This window comes from Phalangium opilio, unplaced genomic scaffold, assembly GCF_054372755.1.
Source record: "Phalangium opilio isolate 3A_F unplaced genomic scaffold, DU_Popi_V2 ptg000217l_1, whole genome shotgun sequence".
Lineage (NCBI taxonomy): Eukaryota > Metazoa > Arthropoda > Arachnida > Opiliones > Phalangiidae > Phalangium > Phalangium opilio.
This window is the reverse complement of record NW_028324218.1, coordinates 3,519,906-3,540,427: the sequence shown is the minus strand read 5'-3', so window position 1 is coordinate 3,540,427 and position 20,522 is coordinate 3,519,906. Positions and strand designations below refer to the sequence as shown.

The following is a 20,522-nucleotide window of genomic DNA, read 5'->3' as shown; positions in this document are numbered from 1 at the left end:
GGAGTATCTTTTTTACAACTTAACAACGAACCAAACCATTTTAAAACAAAAATTAGCTCAGATTGGAAAAACTAGAAAGAAGAAAATATCATCGTACGATGTTTTTTTCGGTGCGATAAAAGTTTTTGTTGAATTTTGAACAAACAGATAGTAAGAAGTATAGTTAGTTTAACTTCCAAAAATCGTTTTATTTGAATGTTCAATATTATCTTGTTGTTTTTCCTTCACTTAGGAATTTGAAAATTTGAAGTGAAGTTGTTTCTTTTTACTTTTTTATCAAAATTATTTACATATACACAAAACACAAAAGGTTCTTGGAATTTCGTATTTTTTTTTTTTTTTTGGTTTTCGGGGTCCTTTTTGGTTTCAATTTGGTAATTTTGTTTAGATAGCGAGGATAGGACGTGTTTTTGGTGCGCAGGCTTGCCTGACACTCATTTCCTTTAAATTTAATTAAACTTTAATTAAACTTAATTAAAAGGAAAAAGTTCAGGTAATATAATTGATTATAGCTTAATTAAAAGAACGGAATGGATTTCCTTTTTTAAATATAAAAGTCTGAATTAAATATTAAAATTAATTAATAAAATGAATTATCTCTTATTACAATATGGTAATTAGCATACATTTAATTAGTCATGATTAATTAATTAATCGTCTGCTAAACCGAACCTCTCATCCTGTGATAATTCAACCAATCACGTAATGGTAAGAGGTTCGGGCTAGCAGACGACACTAAAGTAATGGCGGGGGAATGGAGAAACAGTAGTCCTTGATAGTATTTAATCATGACTAATTAATTGTACTAATTATCATATTGTAATAAGAGAATCAATTTTATTGATTAATTTTAATATTTAATCCCTTTTGTATGGGTAAGAGGTTCTGGATAGCAGACGCCACTAAACAATGGCGGGGGAATGGCGCAATAGGCCTTTGATAGTTTTTAATCAAGACTAATTAAATGTACTAATTATCATATTGTAATAAGAAATAATTTCATTTTAATTTTAATATTTAATTCCTTTTATATTTAGAAAAAGGTAATCCGTTCTTTTAATTAAGGTATAATTTTTTCCTTAATTATAATTAAATTTTAATTAAATGCAACATAATTTCTTTTATCGAATTATTTTGGAAAATTTAGGATTAAGATTAGATTACGGTTGTTTACTATCACAATTAAATTTAATTACCAATAAAGATTTTGAGTTTTGACGTTGCATTATTATTTTTAATATGTTTATTAACTCGTTAATAAAGAGAGATTAAAGATAATAATTTTGAAAGATACATACCCAAGTATCTAAGAAACAGCTAATGGAAGTTTTTTGCGGCATACTGCTGATATGCGACGTGAAAACGTTCTTTATACTCTGGAGAAATGGGGTTGATTCTAAAAAAATATTCATACATTTCGGAAAACAAACAAAAAAAAATTCGTAATTAAACAAAGTAAACAATAAACATCTCGAATTAATTATCATCATAAGGCTGTAATATTTTCGGTAAGTATGGGGCGAAAGGACATGAGTACCAGCGATGTTTCTTATGAATTATATGTTAAAAACAGCGAGGGTTTGTACAACTTTCCGTAAAGCAATTTCCAGGTTTTTTTCCCGATAAATTTCCCTGATATTTACAGGTGCCAGGGCACCTAGTAACTATAGGAGTGGTTTTTTTGGGGTACTAACTACGCGATTGGTTAGTTTTCGTTGTAGCAGCCCCTTCAGGGAAAACTTACTCAAGCCTCACAAATTTCCCTAATTTCCTTAAATTTTATAAGTGAATATAAATTTCCATGAGTTTTCCCTGAATTTATAGGCCTAGTCAACAATTTATTTTCCTGGCATTTCAATTTTCAAGGTTTGTATGAACCCTGTTAAAAAATACTTAATAGTTAATACTAAACGGCCTCATTGGTAGACCCATACTTATAAAATATTATATAGGGTTATATTAGTATTAGGTTAAGGATTATAACTAAACTAAAGACACTGTATTCATAACAATTAATGCGAAATTGCGTATCATGACGAGGCATAATATATATGTATAACAAATATTTGGATTTCTATGTCAATGTCTATGAAAGTAAGCAATTTCTAAACGCAATTAAAATCAGCCCAAAATAGAATTAATAAAAATTAAAAACTGTCTAAGTGGACAAAAGACTAAAAAGAGAACAAAATCGAATGACTGAAGAACCAGATATTAAAATAATTATTAGTAATAAAACTTCTAAACTTTCTTAAAATTAAATATTTGGATTTTTATGTCAATGTCAAGTTAAGTACGCTATTTCTAAACGCAATTAAAATAAAATTAAAAATAAATAAATAAAACTAATAAAAATCATAAAACTGTTTAAATGGACTAAAGATCGGGAAAAAGTAAGATCGGGAAAAGTAAGATCGGGAAAAGTAAGATCGGGAAAAGTAAGATCGGGAAAAGTAAGATCGGGAAAAGTAAGATCGGGAAAAGTAAGATCGGGAAAAGTAAGATCGGGAAAAGTAAGATCGGGAAAAAGTAAGATCGGGAAAAAGTAAGATCGGGAAAAAGTAAGATCGGGAAAAGTAAGATCGGGAAAAAGTAAGAGATATGAGAACAAAATTGAACGACTGAAGAACCAGATATTATAATAATTACTAATAATAAAATTTTTAAACTTACTTAAAAAGTTAAAATTAAATATTTGGATTTCTATGTCAGTGTCTACTCTAACCGCAATTAAAATCAACTCAAATTAAAACTAATGAAATTCTAAAATAAAACTATCACAGCGGACAAAAGATAAGGAAAAACTAAAAGATAAATTGAAGTTAACAAAATGGAATGACTGTAGTACCAGATATTAAAAATCTTCTTAATAATAAAATTTCAAGACTTACTTAAGTTAAAATTAAATTTTCAAAACTTACCGTATTCCTCCTGATCAATATGACATTTCGGAGGCCGATCAGGATAGTTTTCGGGAACAGTTATATTAATTGGAGGGACACACGGCAAATTTTTGTCCTCTAAATTGCAATTAAAAAGGCATTTAAAACAATCATTAAACTATTATCAATAAAACTCGATATATTTCTTTATTTATTTAAATGATGGGAATAATTTCAAAATGACACTAAAAATCACCGCGTAAAATTATTAAAAACAATTTACTTACCAAGTTGACAGATCAAATGAACAGTTTTCGATCCATTATGTTGAACCGGATCCATTTGAACTTTGAACCTCTGATCCAATCGCGCAATTTCGCCTTGCAGGACATCGGCAATTTCGTTTGGATCTTCTTCCTGTTTTCGACGTTTCGGTGGAGGACTTGGAACTCTACAAGTACAATTATAACAACGAAGAAACGCGGAATTCTTGAACCAAAACTCTTTAAGAGTAAACACAACTGTCCTTAAAGGTACAACGCAATTACCTTGGACTTGGACCACATAATGCGGCAATAACTGGTCCAAATGTCCTTTGCAAGGTATGATTAATTAAGGGTGTCCTAATTTGTTTCTCAATCGCGTCCAAAAGTGGTTGGAAGATATTTTGTTCCTGAGGTTTGACCATACCACTCGCTGACGTCATTTGAGGTTGCTGTACCGTTACATCGTTCTTAATAATTAGTCGTTATGGGAAATAATTAGCTATAAAATTGTATAAAAAAAGCAATAATGCTTGCGTGGAATTACAGGAAGACTAACGGCCTTGAATTTCATATCCATACGTTCCAAAACTTGTTCGCATTTCAACAGAACGTCCATGGTACATCTGTTTTAATTATGTTTCGACCAAATGACGTTGAAATAACGCGGAAATGTTTACGTATTTGAATAGAGCGCAAAAAGAGCTTTAAAATGAGACCAATCGCGTTCAAATCGGACCATAAATAAAGAAGTTGTACTTGTCCTTAACGTCATGTACTCATGTCCTTCTACTTCACGTACTCATGTCCTCAGGACAGAGTAAATTAGAAAATCAATCGTAACTCCTAAACTACTTGACCGATTTGGACCATCCCGGTCTCATTTTGAAGCTTACAAGATTCTCCATCTAAGCAGACGATCAAACGCCACTAACCGTTTATTAGGATCAGTCAAAATATCAAGTAAACCTTTAAGTCGACTCTGTTCTTTTTTCTTGTCTAACAAAGACACTAGTTAATACTTAAAGTTAATTACTACACATCTATTAAGAATCTCATTCAATTAAGAAATCAAGATTAAAAACTAACCCTCATCCTTATCCATTCTCATAATCATGCGCCGTAAAGGCTCAACGAATTTCTGCAATTGTTTTAACTTCTCAAGGTACATATGATCGTCTTGCAAATTGCGATTTGAGGGGCTTGGAGTTGGCGCAATTTGGGCCGCTAACATTTACCAAAGCTAATGTTCATGATACCACCATCAAGGATAGAACAAAAGACATAATGCACTTACCAGGAGTGTTTAAAGTACTTCCTGGCGATGGTACACCAGCGGGAGTACGATTTTGAAAGACCCCAACAGGAGATGGAACAATTTGAGATGATGGGCTAGCAGCGTACCCAAGAGGTGACGCGGTCATCTGAGCTCTATTTTGAAGAGGTTGCACAGGTGACGGTATGGGTTGATTGCTACCAGGTCCTTGATTCTGCATCTGAAGACCGGCCTAATTGGTCAAGACATACAGGGTCATAAAACGGAAACGGACAACTGGTTCAACCTTCAAGTACCCACCGGTACAGGACTATGACATTGGAATTGAGGCCCCTGATTTGGCGGTTGAAATGGTCCAGCTGGACTTGGTTGCTGTACCATGGGGGAACCGGGACCACCGTGCATTTGAGGAGGTACTTGTTGCCTCATTCGCACTTGCATTTGAGGGTTAATCATTTGAGCTCGTTGCATTTGAGGTCCGTGAGGGTGTTGCTGTTGTTGCTGCTGCTGCATTTGTTGCTGTTGCATCTGTTGCTGCTGTTGTTGCTGTTGCATCTGTTGCTGGTGCTGTTGTTGCGCTTGATGTTGAGCTTGTTGTTGAGCCTGTTGGGCTTGTTGCTGGGGCGTCATTTGTGGTACAACATTGGACAAAACTTAACAAATACACAAGCATACAATCCCTTAGCTTAAGGGTAACTAATTTCATCTCGACAACTTTAATAACAACTTCAATTACATCTAGTTTGTTGCACGACCATTGGATTCATCCCAGGTTGTCCCATAGTTTGTATCATTCCAGGTTGAGGCATTCCCTGTGGCATATTTTGAGGCATTCCAGGTTGTTGAGGTTGACCCATGTTAGGGGGCATTGAACCCCCAGGAGGACCAGTTACTAGTAGTTGTCCTTGCATTTGACCAGGCATCTGATGAGGTTGTGGTCCTTGTCCTACTAGGGTAGTGTTACCACCTTGACTGGCGAGACTGCGTAAGGCAGTCATGGGATCTGAACCTTGTACGTTTGTTGGACCACCTGGAACCCCTCCTGGACCGGGTCCAACTTGACCTGGGACCATACCTTGAGTTTTCTTGGAATCTGACAACAAATTGTGTTGGATTCCAATGTTAAAACAAGTGTTTTACAATTTCTATGATGGATTTCTTGGTTTAGAGTGTTGGTAACATGAAAAATCACAATTATGACGTCTCCAACTATGTTAATTCATTTCCGGTACCAAAAATAATCAATATCCTTACGTCGTAATTAAAACCCAAGAACCCATAATGAAATTCCCATACAGTCAAGTTAGATTGTCCCAGACAATACAATCAACCCATAAACAGTCAAGTTAGATTGTCCCAGACAATACAAAAGCCCTAACTAACTTGACAGTTCACACAAAGGCTGAGATCAAATCGCGGCTGACCTACAATCGATGCCAACATATCCTGACATAATAAACCCCGATAAAACCATATTGATAAAAATATATATAAATGACAACGTAACTTAACAGCGAGTAGAACAGTAAGAGCTTCATACATTCGTTGTATTGAATTACGGTCAGCTTACACTGACCTCGTTACAAAGGTCAGTTGACAGTAAAGAGAATACGGGGAAAGGGGGTAATAAACGCGTCAGGGTTACTGAAAAGGTTATGTAATCTTGATTAAAGTGTATAAAGGACAACGTAACTTGACAGCGAGTATAACACCTAGAGATATATACATTTCTTCTATAGGATTATGGTCAGGTTAGGTTGACCTCGTTGCCAATGTCAGTTGACAGTAAGGAGAATATGGGGAAAGGGGTAAGAAACGCGTTAGGTTTACTGAAAGGTTATGTTGTCTAGCGGGGAAAAATCAATATGAAGGGGGCGAATCCACTACATACACAGAGAGGTAGGGGAAAGGGATCGGCTTTCCCTCAAAGCAACCCGGCTTGAAGGTAAAACTAACATAAATTCCAGCGAACGTAAATATACCGATTTTGCTTGTTCACTATGATCGTGATGCCAGAACTTTGGTTTAAAAACAGTTCCTGGAAAATCCCAAATTGTCCTTAATCCAATGATAATAAATAATTGAGTGTAACTCAATTAGGGCTCGAGTAATTAACTATTGAATAGGAAAACAAAACAGAAGTAGCTATTTTCAAGGGGTTGCAACGTAAACATGAAATTTGTACTTTAGTTAAACAAAATTTCCTGGAAATTCCCTTGAGTATTTGATAGAGCAACTTGTCCTCTATCCAATGATATTAATAAATTTAGTGTAATTCAATTGGGGATCGAGTAATTAAGCATTGAATAAAAAATAAGTATTTATTTTCAAGGGGTTGTGACGTAAATATGAACTTTCGAACGTTGTAACTCTAGTTTAACAAAATTTCCTGGAAAATCCCTTGCGTACTGGATAGAGCAACTTGTCCCCTATCCAATGATACTAAATTCTTCGGTCTAAACCAACTAATGCTTCAAATAACAAGCCTTTCATAGAAAAACTAAAAATAATTTAATAAAAATTATTTTACTGCAAGAGTTGGCGGTTTTTTCATTAGATTTTGTATGCAGCGAAAATCCCTGGAGTGACAATTAAACATATATAAAAACCCTTTAAAATAAACCTTCATTTCCTAAAATATTACTCCATGCTTTCAAAAATAAAAAATAAAATAAAATCAACCAATGAAAAAACACGAATAAAAAACCCGGATTTTAAAACTTAGAAATATTAAAATTAAAATAAAATCTTACCTCGTCCTCTTGGACCTTTAAACCTTCTCATTAATTAAACATTAAACTAATTTAACTTAAAAATAAATTAATAAACGTCCCAAGTATAATTTAAAATTATTAAAATAAATTATTCTTTAAATATTTAAAAACCGAACTGACAACCGAGCTCAGAAAATTTAAAAGCAGGTGTTAAAAGTTGTGGAACCAACCGTACGTGGATTATGATAAAACTTCTGAATATTATTAACAGATTAAAATAAAAAATGGATGTACCTTGGCTAGCTAAGCTAGCTCTCTTAAAAATATTTTCCAAGATATTTTAGCTTAAATCTAAACTTTAAAAACGTTTCTTATTTTTTTTTTTTTTTTTTTTTAAATCTCGCAAAGCAGCTAGGGCTTCGCGCATTTTCATGATGTTGGTTGAGACGGTTCATCCAAACTAGTTTTTCATATGAATTTACAAAAGATAGTTTTTTTTACTTCTTTTTATTTTAGAGTCTTATATTGTGGGGCAAAAACGTATATATCCGATGAGATCCTGTTTGGAAATAAACCGTCTCAAAATCCATCAATTGAAGTGGTAAAAGAATTGAAGGGATAGATTTAATTTTAGAAGTAGGAATGGAGAACGGAACGGTTAGTACTTACTTCAGTAGTCCGACTCATAGACCACCCAGTATAGATAGGGCCCCTCCCTCCAACCAACACGTAACGAAAAGTTTAAATTATCTTATTGGCTGCTCACTTAAACCCTACGTTTTGATGACGTTGCTGACGGGGACGGCCAAAAATACGTAATTTCTTTTTACCTCTGTCGCTATGACCCTCCCGCTTCTTCTTTCATACCCCCTCCCCCGTTCCGTGAAATGGGGTCCGGGACTTTGACCCCCGCGCCCATTTACTATCTGTTCTCCATTCCAACTTCTAAAATTTAATCTATCACTGGTACTACATAATGTTTTTTCCCTCATTTTACCTCTGTCGCTATGACCCGCCTCTTCTTTCATACTCCCCCTCCGTCTCGTGGAAGGGGGTCCGGGACTTTGACCCCCGCGCCCAGATTACTATCTGTTCTCCATTCCTACTTCTAAAATTAAATCTATCCCTGGTACTACATAATGTTTTTTTTAACAAACTTCAATTTACAAACTTCTTATCTAGTTGATGAACTTTAAAAAATGTATACATCATTTTCATCTCGAGTATCGTCGTCGGTAACACGTTTTATGTTGAGCTAATCCTAAACAGGGGGTTGTTGCATACCACACATTTTTAATTCCTTTTTCTTTATTCCCTTATTTCTTTTAAAAAAATTCCCTGACTGTCTAAAATAATTTCCCTGACTTTTAGTAAATTAATTTTAAGTTTTCAATTTTTTTCCCTGATATTTTCAGGTTTGTAAGAACCCTGAAAAGGCTGCAATATAAAATCCATCCATTTTGAACTTCCCTAACATTTCAAAAAATTCCCATATACTGTTTGCGACCCTTTGGGCATAACTAAAGTTATTCGAAAAGTTGAATAATGTTTTAAAATTAATACAAACTAATACAATGAACTTTAAAAAAACAAAAACCTGATCTAGATGCGTCTGGCTAATCCTGTTTGGAAAAATTACACCTTACTGACTCATAACAATGGCGTTGAATATATACAGGGTGTTTATGATAAGTCTGCCATAAATTAAATTAAGGGGGATGTTAATTGTTCTTTGGGAAATCCATCAATTTTGAGTCGAAAATGTTCTATACTTCAATCTATCGCCACTCACAAGGGACACTCACTGTTTTCGAGTTAAGATTGCTGTTTGAGTATTTTAGGGATGACCCCCTTAAATTTAATTAAGAAACACCCTGTATATGGTGATTTACTAAAGTACAAATTAACTTGAAGTTATTAACGAAACAGAGATTCGTTCCCATTTGAATGACCGTTTAGGATCAAAAATGTATAGTCAGGATGCCAAAATGTTAAGGGACAAATAAGCTAAATACTTAAATGAAGAAGGGAAAGTTCCTTGGCAAAATGATATGATTTATCGTGGTTTACCACATTAAATGTGTTCAAATACGTTTTGTACTGAAAGATTAAAGGCTTTATTACGGCTATTGAAAATATTTTTCTTCTTTGTCTAACATCAACAACTCTATCTCTTTCATCACTTCAAATTGATCTTTAGCACTGAATGTTCTCAGTCTGTTTTGTAGCAAGTCGCAAAACAATTTTATTTTATCCGATTGCTCGGTCTCGCTATTTGCAATAATAGCACCAGCAATTGTGCTTGATGTATCTGAAAACTTCCGCAGAGCCTCACTAAATGCTACATCTACGTCAGAGGTTTTTGCTTTTTTCTTAGGTGGCTGACCTTGATACCTCCCAGAATCAACACTAGATCTACTAAAACTTGCGCTTGGCCTGCTTAGATTAAAATGAAATGTTCATTATATAAGATATAGTTCATTTCTTTAATATGCAATATCTTAAAACTGATTTACTCTTGGATAGAGGCTTCGCTATTTTCCTCCTCGCTGGCCTCAGATGAAGGTGCAGCTCGAGGGTTATCAGGGAGATCTTGGACATCACCATCTTCACAAAGAGTTACACTGTTGTCATTTGTTATTGTACTTCATAATATGATAATTTCATTTAGCATTTCACACGCTTATAATATAATTATTTATAACTAGCCGTTACCCGCGGCGTCGCTCGCGTGTAATAAGAACTTACATCAAAATGATATAAAGAATGGGTAGATTTTACTGATGACTAATATTTTTGTAGCACCCTTGGAGCGAAGGCACTCCACGTTGCCCGTCAGCCCGTCGGGATGCATTTTTAATTACTTTTCACGCGGACATTATTACATATAGAGGAGTTTTTAAGTTTCTGGCCGCCATTTAAAAAGATGGCAACAAATCGAACCCAAAGGACCATTCAGCCCGTCTATAGGTTAAAGGAAACCAGTGTACTAAATATTTGCGAAATCGGTTGAAACGCGCGGACGTTGTTGCATAGAAAAGATTTTTTACATTTCTGGTCGCCATTTTTTAAGATGGCGGCGGATTGGAAAAACCTTTCTTAGTACGCGCCTACTACTTATGAGTAATGTTCCTGGAAATTTTCAGCCTTCTAGGGCAAGCGGTTTGGGCTGGGCGTTGATTATCAGTCAATCTGTCAGTCAGTCAGGACTTTGATTTATATAGATATATAGATTATTTAGGATACCTTTCTTCTTAAAATATTGTCCATAACATCAAACAGTTCCCAATTTAGATTTTGAAACTTCTTTACTAACACTAACCGAAGTATCCTTACTCCTAACAATCGCGTTAAATATCCAAGTATATAAAGTTCAGATTAACTTGATAACACTAAGGAAATTAGGGCGGATATACACCTAAGGTTAAGTCACGTATAAAAGAAAATAGTACTACCGAACTTGCATATAAAGTTCTAGAAACAATGTTAATAACCTTAGGGGCGATAAATTTTCGATAATGTTAAAAGTTCATAACTTGATTCATGATAAACTTAAATTTCTTTTTTTTTCATTTCGTTTGTTAATAAAAATTGATAAGGTTGCTTTATCGAATTTCATTGCATTGCATTGCATTGCGAAATACAATATATGCAAATTTTACTTTTGAATATAAATATACATTTTTTCTTTAAAAAAAATTCAAAGATGTCGCTAAAACGATGGAATTTCTTTGATCGATGCAACGTCATCGTTTTTTATACCACGCCCATTTATTACCGAGGGGTTGGACACTAATGTAAACATAACGAAAATCGATTTTTGATTTTAATGTGTTGTAACTTTGGTTCTATTAGAAATACAGTGAAGTCCTTCGAGTATGTTATAGCCCTATTTCTTAGCTTTCCAACGATACTAAATACTTGGGGGTTACTTCAATCAGAGCCCGAGTAATTAAGCAAAATGTTAATTAACGTGAGCTCCATGGGCTTATTTACACGGCATCATTTAACTCTGGTTCTATAAGAGATACGGGGATGTCCTTTGAGTATGTTATAGCCCTATTTCTTAGCTTTCCAACGATACTTAATACTTGGGGTTTCCTTAAAGGAATAGCGACGTGATTTAAAAATTATCTCAAATCTAAAGAAAACCTTACTTTTTTGAGAGTTAAAACTCTTCTGATTCCAAAAATATGCTTGAATAATATTTAATTATGAGGGAAAACACAGAAAAAACACTTTGAAAACTTGAAATTTGGGGGACCAAGCATGGATTAACTAACGCTAGGGATTGTTCACTAACTGGGTTTCTCATGTAATGCTATCGCCAACTACATGTTCCGAATTATTCCTTGATTCCCCTCTTCATTCCCCCAATTTATTGGACCAAAACGGATGTAGATATGGCGCCATCTCTCGGCAAAATAAATAGTTTTAGCCCAATTTAGGCAGTATTTCAATTTTGACGTCATAGACCACGTGATATTTGGTCCAATTTTCTTATAACTTCCTGTTAGGGATAGTAGCTGCTGCTAGGGGGCGTTTGGAACATGCATGCGTTATCTTTTTGGGGGAACGAACTATCCCTAGCGTTAGTTAATCCATGGACCAAGGCAAATTTGCGGAGAAGATTTTTGGCGGGTTTTTCTCCTTGATACGTCACTCGCGGCATCTCGCGGAAAAGCCAAGCGCGAGACTCCCGAGTCTACTAATGCGGCGCGCGCGCGAATCTGAATAAATTAGGCTTAACGCGGCGCGGCGACACTAACAGGCGCGTCACGTGAGCGACATCTAGAGTGAAAATTTCTCCTCACTACGTCATCAAACGAAAGAAAATCTCAGCTAGGCCTTTTCCAAACACAAAACTTTGATTGCAATTTAATAAATTGCTACGAAACCAAATAAAAAAGTAAACATATCATAATAAACTAGATTTTTCAAGGATTTTTTTCGCATTTTAAGTTTGAGGATGACGAAAATTATGTCACTAACACTTTAATTAGGGGCTGAGTAATTAGGGAAAATGTTCATAAACGTTATCTCCATAGCGTTAACATGGGATTATTTACATTACACCATTTAACTCTGATTCTGTAAGAGATACTGGGATGTCCTTTGAGTATGTTATAGCCCTATTTCTAAGCTTTCCAACGATACTAAATACTTGGGGTTACTTCAATCAAGCCCCGAGCAATTAAGAAAATTAAAAAAAAAAAATGGTAAAAAGATTAAAATTTTACAAAACAAATATTATGGTTAGTGTTAAACCCCTCGTTTACTCAACATAGCACGAGAGGGCGCTCTTCTTTTTTTTGTGTGATTTATTTTCTTAAAGAATTTCAATGAAAGAAAGATCTGAGCGAGCGGCATAATAAAATATGAACTGATATGAACTGACAATCAGAGTTGGCAGTAGGTTCAAAGCATGATTTAAAAACCATTTCCCGCCTTTTAATTTTTGCAAGAATTAAGTCTTAGAATTTATAAGAAACACTTAAGTTATAATCTGAATTTTAAATGAAATTATTTAAGAAAAAAATAAATAATTTTTATAATTTTAAACTCGTTTTATGTAAATGTTCAGTAAGCCTTTATTTTTTTCTTCTGTATGTTAAAGCAAGAAGTGATATCTAGTTTACTAGGGAGAAGATTTAAGATGTCTAAGTATACACGCGCCATAGTCCCACCGTGCAGCCCCCCTTTCAAAATACAAGGGGGGACGTAAAAGGAGGAGGTGCCGGGCCATTTCGCATCTCTCCTCAGTCGGAAAATATGACTGTAATTTCCGTCATTCGCGTCGCGCTGACGTGCACGAGTTTTCAAGAACCAATGAGATGCTGGCTGGTTGTAATTTAGAGGCGGCGGGGATTAACTCCGGTCACGTCTACGTTTGGACACGAGATAAAGCTGCTAGAAATATGGCGGGAATTTATTTACCTTCTCCCTAGTAAACTAGATATCACTTCTTGGTTAAAGCTTTAAAAGATAATTACTGTGTCTTCCCACACTCCGGGAATTTTACAAATTCAAATGTAGAAGATTAAAAACTATATCACGCCATATTCTCAAACCTGTTTTGAATGTTTAAAAACTATATGACGTAATCCTTTATGTTTTTTCACGTTTACTTATATTTAAAATTCAAAAATTTAAAGGAGTGGACTAAATACTTGGGAGATGTTTTAGGTGTGATAATGCGGGTTAAAATGCGCTACAAAATGAGACAAATTAGGTCAAAATCGGATAATAATTAAGAAAGTTATGACTACTTATTTAAAAATATTTACTTAAATTTTAATTTTTAAAAAACAACTTTTGTCAGAAATTTGGTTAGAATTTTGTTATTATTGGACTAATGTGGATTTAAAACCATAAAATGTGCTACAAAATGAGACAAATTAGGTCAAAATCGGACAATAATTAAGAAAGTTATGGCTATTTAGTTGAAAAATTAGTTTAAATATTTTTAAAAAAACTTTGGTCAGAAATTTGGCAATAATTTTGATATTATTGGACCGTTTTTGGTTAAAATATGCTACAAAATTAGGTCAAAAATGGGAGATAATTAAGAAAATTAGTTTAAAAAAATTAGACACTTCTTCCTACAAATTTGGCAGTAACTTTCTTAACATTGTTCGGGTTTTGTTTAAATTGGGTCAATTTGATTAAAAAAAGTAATCACAAATTTTTCTTAAATTGTTTTAAAATTTTGCAACAAATTTCGTTACAAACTTGGCAATAACTTAACTATAATTAGACCAATTTAAACCTAATTTGTCCGGAATTGTAGCTAACAATATGTTCTATCTAAACCCCGCTCTAACCAAAAAATATTCTATATTCCTTAAATTAACAAATAAACAATTAGTATACAAATAAAAAACCCAAAAACAACAAAACTAACAAAAGCGGAAATACGTCACATATGTCAAAAGAAAGAAAAAAAAAGTAAACGGAAGCCGATAAAACACTTCCGGTAAATTTGACAGGTGCCGAAAAAAAAACAAGACTGACCAAGGCTTAGAAATTTAAAAAAATACCAAAATGTATACTCACAGGCTAAATAAAACATGTCACACTCGGAACCACTTTTTTTAAAAATTCTCTGAATTTAGTTTTAGTTTCATAATAAAAACCACTATTTTTAATAAATATAATCGTATTTAAATTATAATTAAATAGTGAGGTATGTTAACGAGTTTAATTAAAATATTTATTTGGCACTAGTCGCGATTTAATTTTTTTCCTAAATGTTTCTGGTAAAATTTAATATTTTTGGCGGTAAATTTTCGTTAAGCCTTTGTTAAACAAAATTCCGTACAAGCCGAACATACTCTTCGGTAAGAGAAGAGACTGCGGCTAGGTTCAGGGAAAAATCGACGCGAAAAACTTATCCGGTAGTAGTTTATTGAACGCACTTTTAGTGTGGGTTGGGCTTGTACCGGGGCGGTTCTATTTTGGCGGGAATAGGAGTATCCTAGCCGGTGGGATAAAAGCGCGGGAAAAGCCAGCCGGGTTTGTGGCGCGCGCGGGCTCGAGCTACGTCCCGCCAAAAATTATAATACGACTCGGCGCTCGAGGAAAAAGAGCGCGCGCTAAACCCTGACCGGAGAACGAGCGGGAAAACTGGGGAGTTTTGGCGGGCGCGCGCACGCTGAGCACGCACGAGGATCGGCGCAACGTCCAGATTTTAGCGGGAAATCTATCCCGACAGGCGGGAACGATGCGGGTTTCCGATAATCGTATTATTAATGGGAATAAACTTAAAATTTAAAATCCGAACCCGGATTTTTTTATCCCCTTTTTCTAAGCTAAGGAATAAAAATTGATATTGGTAAAACCAGTTTTTCTCTCTGTGCCTTAGCGTTCTTATAAAATTTGAAAGTGGTTTTTTCTAGCGTTTGATTTACTTGATGATGTAAAGCATAAAAACTAATTTAATTATTACTATTTAAATCTTCCTTGGAGAAATTCAAGGGAAATAATACACACACGAAAATGAAAATTTAAATTTTAGTATTTGAGTTTAAACTAAGCCACTCAAGGGCAATAAAAACATAGAACCCCCACCCTCCCTAGGAAAGTGACAGTTTTAATTTTAGTATTTTGAGTTTTTTTTGGAGCTAAACCAAGCCACTCAAAGGCAATAAAATCATATAAAAACTGAACGAAAGATGACACTTTAAATTTTAGTATTTAAGAAATTTGTTTGTGGTCAAACCAAGCCACTCAAATGCAATAATAAACATATAAAAACCAAATGAAAGTGAAAACTTAATATTTAATATTTGACTCTTGTTTGTGGTCAAACTAAGCCACTCAAATGCAATAAAACCATATAAAAAATTAAACAAAAGTGAAAATTTAATATTTTGAGTTTGAGAGAGATGTTTGGTGTTAGACCAAGCCACTCAAATGCAATAAAAACCCGTCGAAAGTGAAATTAAAAACCCCAATAAAGATTATATCAATATAATTTAAGCTATACTTAACAGTAATGCCATGCAATTTTGTGAAGCCAATGTTTGTTATCTGCCATCTGGGTCCGTTTGAAATTAACCCTACTATGATACTATGCAATTAACAGGTAAAAAGGCCCAAACCTCGACACACAAAAGACCCTTATCACACAGATGAACCAAATTTTAGCTGTCAATGCAATATTTGTTTCCTTATCAATATTAGCATACGTTTATAAATACATTCTATATAAGTGTCAACCCGAAATATCAGGAATAACTACAGCTACTAGGAATGAATCATTGTGTAGCCATCCATTTTCCCTCAACGTATCTAGGGACGGATTTCGTCCAAGGGAGGAGCTACCTAGACAAACATTATGTATCACGAATTTTAACAGGACGAATTTATTATCTCTCTCGCTGCGCGTGCGCCTGGGACCTCGCGTTACTACCAACCAATAAAATTGCAGTTTTCTAACGCCATCAGAATTATTAATATTCGTGACGGAGATAGTAAGATCTCAAGCCCCGCCCACAAAACCCTAAATCATGGGGATTTATAGGGGCACAACAATTCCTAGTAGCTGTATGAATTCCCGGGAATTTTTATAATATCTACGACAATTCTCCTCTCAATAGTGTTACACTTAGTGGGAAACACTTTTTACTAACTTATGCTACAAGATAAAACAAAAACTAACCAACCTTAATTTTTATAATATCAGCCATATCTTATAACGTAAATAAAAAGCAAAATAATTATAAATTATTCATAAAAAGAACTCAGATTAAATTAATCCTTGTGCCAAATTTAATTAAAAACAACTAATTTTTAATTTATTTAAGGGGAAATAATTAAACTTAGTACATATTTATACCAGTTGAGCGGCTTGGCTGTTCATAAAATACACATTGAAATATACAGGGTGTTTATTCAAAAAAGGGACTATAATTAAATCTAAAACCAAAGTAAATGGGATTAATGGTAAGTTCTATGGGAAATCAATCAATCTCGAGTCCGAAAATTTATTTAACATCTATACTTCTATGACCACACCGATTTTGTTTGACCCCCCTTAAGGGACATGTACTGTACAACCCTTCTAACACAAGTTAAAGTTATGAACATTGATTGCAGGAGTGTTTTATTGATGACCCCCTTAATTAATTAAATTAGATTGGACCCCTTGCAAAATAGGTCTTTTAACAAAAATTTAAATTTACCTTCATCATCAAACTCCTCATAATTTTCAAAGAGCTCCGATTCCATGATTCTTAACACATAAACTTTATGTTCCTCTAAAAATCCTTGATTTTTACATATCATGTTGAATTCTAAAGGGGTAATGTTTCGACTTACAAACACGGTACACCCCACGTGACACTTGTAGCTGACGTCAATATTTGTGTTTAACATACGTGTAAGTTTACGTTTGGAAGGAGGTCACGTGATAAATTCAATATTAAAACTACTTAGGGCTTACGGGAGTTACATTACGATATCCATGGGCTCGCAAAACCCTAACCACGAAAAATGGGTAACGACAACTTAACTTTGCAGTATTATAAAGGGTAAAAGTTGTGAATATAATAGCTAGGGAGATTGTAGCAAGATAAAATGACTCCTGTCAAATATTTATGGCGAATGGTAAGACGAAAAAGAAAAAGAAAAAAAAAAGGCTTAGGCCTGTTGCCATGGCAACGCGTTTGACCTATACTTGATGTTTTAGGATCATATGGTTTTCTGTGTTCAGATTTAAAGGGGTTTTCCGGAAGGAATCTGGGTGAATTGATTTGAATTGGGTTTTTTCGTTTAGAGTGACTACTTTTGTCTTTAATTGTTTGATAAACTAATCAGTCACGGAGGCAATTTGATACTAATTGAGGTTGATGGTGTGTTAGTTTAAGTAGGGTTAAAGTAGGAATACGTTTTGTTTGGTTAGCTTAGGTTGTTACTAGATTTTTCTGGCGTTGATATAAATATAATAGGCTTATTTTGATTTGGTCTAATTTTGGCCTACTTAACGACAAAATGAAGTTAGGCTAAAGTTTAATTGTTAATTAGGAAGTAAGGTCTTGGAGTTCTAGTTTAAATTTTGGTCTAATTTTGGACCTAATTTGCGATATGCCGAAGCTACTATAAAATTGCCCGTATCTATTCACAACTACGTCAACAATTGCCCATATACAACAACTACATACAACTACGTCAAAACATTGCCCACATCTACCCCACAACTACGTCAAACAATTGCCCATATCTACCCCACAACTACGTCAAAAAATTGCCCACATCTACACCACAACTACGTCAAACAATTGCCCATATCTACCCCACAACTACGTCAAACAATTGCCCATATCTACCCCACAACTACGTCAAAAAATTGCCCACATCTACACCACAACTACGTCAAACAATTGCCCACATCTACCCCACAACTACGTCAAACAATTGCCCACATCTACCCCACAACTACGTCAAACAATTGCCCACATCTACCCCACAACTACGTCAAACAATTGCCCACATCTACCCCACAACTACGTCAAACAATTGCCCATATCTACCCCACAACTACGTCAAAAAATTGCCCATATCTACCCCACAACTACGTCAAAAAATTGCCCATATGTACCCACAACTACGTCAAAATATTGCTCATATGTACCCACAACCACGTCTAAAATTGCCCACAACTACGTCAAAAAATTGCCCATATCTACCCCACAACTACGTCAAAAATTGGCCTAATCTACCCACAAATATGTCAATATTGAAGCCATCCATAATTAGCCTACAACTATACCTTGCAATTAAATCATTAGGCCTAAATCTCAAATTGATATTTAAACCCACTCCGACGATAATATAAAAGGAAACCTTCCGTAAACCAAACCGAACCGAACCACCTTTGCCTGTCATAACGAATTTAATATCTGAATAGATTCCCCTTAATTAGGAAGCTCATTTGGGGCTTCAAGCTATTCCATCCCATTCAACCAATCACAGAACGCGAGTCAAAAATCAATGTTCTAAAAATGGGAGGGGCCCCAATTTACAATGACGTCATACTCAGTAACTAATAACCCTTTGGTTGGTTTTGGTTTGGAGGAGGCGCCGTAATCAATAAATGGCTGCCCTTTTGTTTTTTTAAAAACTTAACCCCTTTGGGAAATTTTAGACTAATTGCAAATATGGATTGGATTTTTCTGATGGAGAACCCGAGCTTTATGCTTTGAAGGTTACTGAACTTTCTGCGGGTTTTAGTAATTGATTTTATGCTAATTTAAAAGTAGAATATTTCGTTTGAAACTTTATGGATGAGGGATAAAAAGTGTGTAAGAAACGTTTTAGTGAAATTGGACGTTTGAATTTCGCGGGTTTTATTTTAAAAAAAAATTATCGATTTTTGAGTGGACGCGTGGCGCCATCTATGAAGGGTTGCTTAGTTATTTTTAATGCTTTATTTTTTATGTTCGAGGGACACGTGGCGTCATCTATGAAGGGTTGTTTATTGATTTTAATGCTTTATTTTTTTGTTTGAGGGACACGTGGCGCCATCTATGAAGGGTTGTTTAGTGATTTTTAATGTTTTATTTGTTTTTGTTCGAGGGACACGTGGCGCCATCTATGAAGGCTTGTTTAGTGATTTTTAATGCTTTATTTTTTTTTGTTCGAGGGACACGTGGCGCCATCTATGAAGGCTTGTTTAGTGATTTTAATGCTTCATTTTTTTGTTCGAGGGACACGTGGCGCCATCTATGAAGGGTTGTTTAGTGTTTTATATGCTTTTTTTTCTTTTGTTCAAAGGGGGGGGGGGGTTAATTTTTATCTAGGAGTGTCCGATATAAAGCAAGGTTCACATTAATATTAATTTAATTTAAATTAATATTGACTCAAATTTTGATAATAATTTTTATCAGAGTTTTAGGGTTTTTTTTTAAAGTATTAATAGACTTTTTTAACAAAAACAAACAAACACTTCAAGCCCTTATTTCTTTAATCAAGGGTTAAAGATTGAATTTTGATGTTTGTTCAACATGACGTGGTTTTATATTTATAGACTTAAAATTGGTATAAACACCCAATTTAATAATGTAAGCTTGCAAAATACTCGTTTAAAGTGTTTCTGGTATTATAATACCATTTCTAACCGTAATTACTAACTTTAAATTGGTTTTAAACATGCAATAAATGAAAATGTACTCACTACCTTTGATATGGATTAGAATTCTAGCAACCAATGACAAGTATTCTTCCTAATAAACAAATAGAAAGTAATGTCAATGTTGTTTAGGTTTTGAACGGAGGAAGTTTATAAGATTCAATTTAAAACATATCTTACTTTGGATCTAGCTTTTTGGAAAACGTGGGTTTCCATTTCAGGAACTGTTTTCGCTGTAGGATTGCCAGCTTGACGAATAGCTTCCTCACTAAAACATAAACAAAGAAGTTCACGTTAAACCATGGTTAAACATACCTTTTAAACCCTTTTACACTATACTGCTGTATTTGGAGCAAAGTTTGATGTTAATTAGCATAATTAGTGGTTATTTTAACGCATTATTTGTATTCTAATCATAATTTAGACAGACGTTTAAGTCTTAAACTTTGGAAATCGTTTTTTTGAATTTTTTCATGACATTTTCTAAGTTTATATGACCAAGGCTTAGGGTTTAAGCCGCAAATTATAAGGTTTTAAGGATAATTATGACAAAAAAAACTAATAAAAAATGTTTATCGGAGTATTACGCCCTAATTTATTATATAATTAACATTAATTAACTTACATTTTAGTTCTAACACTCTGCCGAAAGTTTTTATTATGCCAGGACTCATTTTGGTCCGCCATTTTAGTCGCTTGCGACGTGGAAGAATGATTCCATACCGGAGATGAAGCGGTATTTTAACAATACTATAA

At 34.3% G+C, this 20,522-nt stretch overlaps 1 protein-coding gene and 1 long non-coding RNA gene across 8 annotated transcripts; both read right to left on the bottom strand.

Annotated features, from left to right (window-relative positions):
• Positions 1-165: 165 nt before the first annotated feature.
• Positions 166-20,497, bottom strand: LOC149615719 (mediator of RNA polymerase II transcription subunit 15-like). 7 transcript variants are annotated; one of them, XM_089857016.1, is made up of 14 exons: positions 20,392-20,497; positions 19,947-20,034; positions 19,812-19,860; positions 5,158-5,514; positions 4,722-5,074; positions 4,443-4,653; positions 4,235-4,372; positions 4,081-4,156; positions 3,693-3,771; positions 3,431-3,615; positions 3,170-3,333; positions 2,922-3,020; positions 1,299-1,396; positions 166-441 (listed from the first exon to the last, which is right to left on the bottom strand). In XM_089857016.1, the coding sequence occupies exons 1-14, from the start codon at positions 20,451-20,453 to the stop codon at positions 385-387; spliced, it is 2,016 nt and encodes a 671-aa protein (XP_089713142.1). In that variant the 5' UTR covers positions 20,454-20,497; the 3' UTR covers positions 166-384. The 7 variants fall into 7 exon arrangements, with proteins under 7 accessions (XP_089713142.1, XP_089713146.1, XP_089713144.1 ...); XM_089857020.1 differs by having other exon boundaries at positions 3,431-3,597; XM_089857018.1 differs by having other exon boundaries at positions 3,705-3,771.
• On the bottom strand, positions 9,229-10,484 carry LOC149615720 (uncharacterized). The gene is made up of 2 exons (XR_016375984.1): positions 9,652-10,484; positions 9,229-9,574 (listed from the first exon to the last, which is right to left on the bottom strand). It is a non-coding gene; the product is annotated as an uncharacterized LOC149615720 (long non-coding RNA).
• Positions 20,498-20,522: the final 25 nt, after the last annotated feature.

Bases quoted from the DNA above. Each gene is read 5' to 3' on its own strand.
- LOC149615719 (XM_089857016.1), bottom strand. From the start codon at position 20,453: ATGGCGGACCAAAATGAGTCCTGGCATAATAAAAACTTTCGGCAGAGT. The intron at 4,157-4,234 runs GTTAGTTTTTAA...AGTATTAACTAG, and splicing joins GAGAATGGATAAGGATGAGG to TGTCTTTGTTAGACAAGAAA. The intron at 3,772-4,080 runs GTTAGTGGCGTT...TAATTAAAACAG, and splicing joins TTGACTGATCCTAATAAACG to ATGTACCATGGACGTTCTGT.